Source organism: Octodon degus, unplaced genomic scaffold, assembly GCF_000260255.1.
Source record: "Octodon degus isolate 3935 unplaced genomic scaffold, OctDeg1.0 scaffold00092, whole genome shotgun sequence".
NCBI lineage: Eukaryota > Metazoa > Chordata > Mammalia > Rodentia > Octodontidae > Octodon > Octodon degus.
This window is the reverse complement of record NW_004524668.1, coordinates 6,000,903-6,006,513: the sequence shown is the minus strand read 5'-3', so window position 1 is coordinate 6,006,513 and position 5,611 is coordinate 6,000,903. Positions and strand designations below refer to the sequence as shown.

Here is a 5,611-nt window from a genome sequence, read left to right as displayed (position 1 = left end):
TCCGACCGTCGACGCCCATCGGCTTCCCTCCTGCGGTGGCTCAGTTGCTCCCCTCCTTCCCTATCGCGTCCCAGGCCCTCATCCTCTGTCCTCATGGTCCCTGAGCCCGGTCCTGCCAACCACAGCGCCCCAGCGTGGGGATCGGAGCCGCCGCCGGCGCCAGGGGGCAGCGGCTGGGTGGCGGCCGCGCTGTGCGTGGTCATCACGCTCACGGCGGCGGCCAACTTGCTGCTCATCGCGCTCATCTGCACGCAGCCGGCGCTGCGCAACACGTCTAACTTCTTCCTGGTGTCGCTCTTCACGTCGGACCTGATGGTGGGGCTGGTGGTGATGCCGCCCGCCATGCTGAACGTGCTGTACGGGCGCTGGGTGCTGGCGCGCAGCCTCTGCCTGCTCTGGGCCGCCTTCGACGTGATGTGCTGCAGCGCGTCTATCCTCAACCTCTGCCTCATCAGCCTGGACCGCTACCTGCTCATCCTATCGCCGCTGCGCTACAAGCTACGCATGACGCCCTCTCGTGCCCTGGCGCTCGTCCTGGGCGCCTGGAGCCTCGCCGCTCTGGCCTCATTCCTGCCCGTGCTGCTTGGCTGGCATCAACTGGGCTACGCTCGGGCACCCGCCCCGGGCGAATGCCGCCTGTTAGCCAGCCTGCCTTTCGTCCTTGTGGCGTCGGGCCTCACCTTCTTCCTGCCCTCGGGGGCCATCTGCTTCACCTACTGCAGGATTTTGCTGGCTGCGCGCAAGCAGGCTGTGCAGGTGGCCTCCCTCAGCACCGGCACAGCGGGCCAGGCCTTGGAGACATTGCAGGTAACCGGGGCGCGCTGGGAGACCCGGGCTGTGGGATGCGGATGGTGAGCAGCAGTCGGGGCCCTGCCTCTTAGCAAAGAGGTCCTGCTGCTGAGCCGGACTGAATGCCTGACTGGTCATGGGACAGTTCTCCAAATCAGGAAGATATCAAGTGTGACAGAGAAGTTAGGATGGCCCAGCCTGTCCCAGTCTCCTTCCTGGTGTTTCCTTTGGGCGTGAGGCCATCTCAGCGTCCCATGCAGGAACTTGGGAAGAGCTCTCTCCCTCGCTTCTGCCACTCATCCTGGAAGCCTTTTGCTTCTGCGTCCTAATCAGGCACCCTTGACACAGCCACCTCCCTCCTCCAAGCCATAATAGCCATTTGTCAGCCTTTGATAGACTTCTGCAGGCTCCTTGGCTTTCGTTGGAGACCACTAATGTCCGTTTTCTGTGCAGGAGTCAGAGCAGTTGAAAAACAAAACAAAGCCAAAACAACCCCCCTCCCACCATGTTACTACTCCCTTGCCACAAACCCTCACTGTACTCAAAATAAGGAGAAAACCCACCTCCCGGTGTGGCGCCAGGAGCCTCTCTGGCTTGCTGCTCTTCCCTCCTCTTGTTCCATTCCAGCCTCGGGTCCCTTGAGACAGTTGTGGCACACCAGGCTTGCTTGTGTGCCAAGGTCCTGGCATTGGCTGTGCCCCCTGCCTGGAATGCTCTCCCCCCTGGCTCCTTGCCAGCCTCCCTTATTGCCGAGGCGGCCCTGGCTGCCCTGTGTGCAGCTCCATTGGCCTGTCCCACCCTCTTATTTCCCCGGACGTTTCTTTGTGAACTTAGTCATCCTAGCTCCGACTTGAATATAAGCTTCACGGGGCTGCATTGTTCTAGGTCGGTTTGGGTCCCCAGGCATACAGTCGTTGCTCAGTAGTCACTCAGGAATGGGAAGCTGCTCCAGGTGAGGCCCTGCACGCTGTATGTGTGGAGTGGCCGCTCTTGCCACCCAAGCCATACCATACTCTGGCCCTGTGAGGGAAGGTCATGGGGACTGACCAGGTCTGAGCGCCAGTGACCTGGGTCGCCTAGTGTAAGGCCTTGGGAAAGGTCACCAGAGTGATCGTGGAGGAGGCTCTTGAATGGTGGTGGGTGCTTTGGGAATCACGGAGACTTTGGGGATTTGGCTGTGGCATTCAGCAGGGAGGCCCAGAGCAGCACCTGGCCCCTTAGCCAGGAGGCTGGGTGGACAAGGGTCCTGGCTGCAGCCCCAACCTGGCTCCCAGCCTGTGCTCACCAGAACATTCTTGGGTTCTAGCAGGTGGCTATGCCCTGGACTTGCTGTTTCAGAGCAGGATGGCTGCTCTGGGTCATCCACTTGCTTTCCTGGGCTCTTTGATTTATTTGTTTTGAGGCAGGGTCTCACTATACAGCTCAGACTGGCCTTGACCTCAGTTTGTAGCCCAGGCCGGCCTTGAATACATGGTGATCCTCCTACCTCAACCTCCTGAGTTTTGGGATCACAGGCACGCACCACCACGTCTATCTTTTTTTTTTATGTTAATAAAGGTTTATTTTATTCCCGATGTTCTGTGAGATATCCCTGCCCCATAAGGCACTCCCAGTTTGTTTCAGTTTTTCGTGACTTCCTTGTTTTTTTCCTTAAGCTGACTGAAGAACAAGAGATGACACAGCACAGGATTCTGTCCTGCGTGAATGTTCTGATATAAAAGAGCACTTTGCTCAGGATGACCAGGAAGTGAATGAGTCCCTGTGAGGGGTTCATGAGCAACGCTTCCACAGAGTGGAGGTTTCTCTCTTGCATTGTGTGTTAATGGGAGTCCCCTGGTTTTTTGTTTTTTTCAGGGTGGTTTATTAATATTTTAGCCCTGGGGATCAAACCCAGGGCTTTGCACATGCCAAGCCTACACCTTCCAAGAGCTATACCCCTAAATCCCAGCATTCTTGGCATCTTTAGGCATTCAGGCTGTGGGGAGGGGGAGGTATCTGCCTTCCAATCTCTTCTACTTCCGCCCCTTCCTCAATCCACTTAATTCTTACATATTTGGCATTAAAAAAGTTTTCTCAGTTATCTTTTTGTTGTTGTTGTTTATTTGTTTTTTTGAGGCAGGGTCTTGACATGTAGTGCAGACTGGCCTTAAACTGGCTTATGAAGCCCAGGCTAGCCTTGAACTCATGGGGATCCTCCTGTCTCAGCCTCCCAGGTGCTGGGATTACAGGCGTGTGCCACCGTGGCTGACTCACTTATCTTTTTATTTCTGGAAATGTATTTAGAAAGAAAATTTCATATTCCTTCTGGAAATGGAAAGTTGGTGTCTCTTGCCAAAGGGAGGAAGTGATTGCATATATAATTTGGGAGAAATTCCAGCAGCGTGAAGGATGACTTTTCAGTGTGGCCCATGTGACTGAGCCCAAGACTTGGTTTCTCTTTAAGTGTTAGTGAGTGTTAAGAAGGTAGCCTCAGGCTGGCCAGATAGCTCAGCTTAGGGACCGGGTACCCGGTGTGCTGTGTCGGCTCCCCCCGCACCCCGGGAAACACTGAGACAGCAACTGAGACTGGATATGGTGGCGCATGCCTGTAATCCCAGTTCTTGGGAGGCTGAAAACAGGAAGATCACTATGAGTCTGATCTATGTAGCAAGACCCTATACTAAATACATTAAAAAAAGAAGAAGAAGAAGAAGAAGAAGCAGCTTCAACACAGGCTTTATCATGATGTTGATCAGAAGATCTGGAGGAGAGAGGGGCCAGGGAGATGGCTCAGTAGAATAAGCACTTCCCTGGCAAGCGCAAGGGCCTGAGTTCAATCCCTGGTTCCGCCAAAAAAAAAAAAAAAAAAAAAGATCTGGATGAGAGGTTGGGACTAATGCTGTCTGTGATGCGGGTATTTTATGGGGCACCTTTTTATTACCCCAAAGTCCCTCTGTTTTCTCCTTTGCACCAGGGAGAAATTTGATGCTCTGCACGAATTTGGGGTGGGAGGAGAGGTCAGGCTCCAGCGGTGCTGCAGTGAAGCAGATGTTCTTCCTGGGAAGTGAGTGAGCTGGCTGCAGGATGCATCTGTGATGGTGGTCTTGGAATGGGGGGCCTCCTGGGGGCCCCCAGCTGCAGCCCTCTGGCTCTGAGTGCTCACAACCCGTCATGCACTAAACTAGGCTTTTTGGTTCCCCCCACATCCACGGAGGCAAGCACAGTGCTACCACCACTATCCTGTGGGACAGATGGGGAAGCTGAGGTACACCGACAGGAGACACGGCCCGCACGGGGTTGTATGGCTGGTAGATGAGGCTCCGGTTCAGCAGCTGATATCAAAACTGGTGCGCTTCCCATGACTGTGCCGTTCTGTGACCAGGGACACCACACCACATGACCTTTTACTTCTCTGCGCCTCTTGCACACCATCTGTTGAGTCCTGAGCTGCGTGCGCCCCCTCCCACCCCCCTGGGAGACCCTGTCTTCTGTCTCCACATTTCCCCACATTCACCCCTGTAGCAGCTCCTCCCTGTCTTGTGACAGCAGACTCCAGCTACAGACTGGCGGTTTCCAGCGGGGGCTGCTTGCTCTGCATGCCCCAAGTGGGAACGCCATGCTTCCCACCCCTGGACCTGTTCCATGTTCTTCCTCACACGGTGAATGGCAACTTCCCTCTTCCGGTTGCACAGCTCCGCCCCCTGGAGGCAGCCTGGGGGCCGCTGTCTTTCTGACCCCATCTCTGCCTTAACACCCAGGGGGGCTCTAGCCACCTCATCTCCACTGCTGGGCGCCTTTTCCGGAGCCTGGTTTATGTACTGCAGTCATCTCGCTGATCTGACTGTCCTTACTCCCTTCCAAGCCATCGCTGGTCCAGTAGTGTGATTGCTCCACCAGCAGTCCCGAGGCCATCTTCTCCTGGTCCGCTTTCCTCTCCCTCCACCACACCCCTGGCTGTTTCTCTTTTGGCCACGCTGATTGCTTGCTGTACCTTGAGTACACCAAGCACGCTGCTGCCTCAGGACCTTTGCACCTATGGTTCCCTCTGCTTGGAAAAATTTCTTCCCATTTCTGTACTGCTCTGCCTCTCCCTCCATCTCTTTCTCCCAGCTTCTGTTCATTTCCTTCCCTGTTCTGCCCATCAAGAATAGTAACTGCCGCCCTCCCCTGAGTTTCTTTGCATGGCAGCGTGACTTGCACACAGAGGCTGCTGATGTGGCTCCGAACAAGGCTGTCAGGGGCCCCGCTCTCGGTGGAGAGACCAATATTGATCAGGAAGTGCCACCCTCAGCAGGGTTGTGGCGCTCTGGGGAGCCTCACCTGGGAACATTCCACGTCTGCTCACTGAGGGCCTGGGAGACACAGTGAGCCCTAAGACAAGAGGTGGGGGACCCCTTCCAGGCTTTGAGCCCAGCACCTGGCCTTGGAGGCAGCGGCCCCATGGGTCTTCCTAAAGCAGAGAGGTGTCTGTTCCAGTTCCCTACCCTCTGCACAGCTTGATCTCTGGATGCAAATGTGAAGTGGGGGCTTGCTGTGCCTGTCCTTGCTTCCCTGTTGCTTGGCGCCTAAGTCAGGCTTCTGTGACTGCTCTCCCTGGTGGCTGGAGGGCTGCTGCTTCTGGGGACTTGGCATGTGGGGTGCTGCCTCTGCTTGGCCCTGCTGGGGCGTGGTCCTTTCCTGTATCATCCATCCAAGCTGACCCTTCCGAGACCAGCAGCTTCCTTTCATGTGTGTGTGTGTGTGTGTGTGTGTGTGTGTGTGTGTGCCTAAAACAACCAATGGGAATGAATTAACCTTAGGGTGTCCCAGACCCCTTTCCTCCCTTGCTCAACCCCACTGAGCC

At 55.7% G+C, this 5,611-nt stretch overlaps 1 protein-coding gene across 1 annotated transcript in view; it reads left to right on the top strand.

The window, feature by feature from the left end:
- The first annotated feature begins 9 nt into the window (after window positions 1-9).
- Window positions 10-5,611, top strand: part of Htr6 (5-hydroxytryptamine receptor 6) — a 14,986-nt gene continuing 9,384 nt past the window's right edge. The window contains exon 1 of the mRNA XM_004637657.2: window positions 10-807. Within this exon, the coding sequence (XP_004637714.1) occupies window positions 94-807 (714 nt within the window). The 5' untranslated portion in view covers window positions 10-93. The remainder of the gene's footprint in view (window positions 808-5,611) is intronic.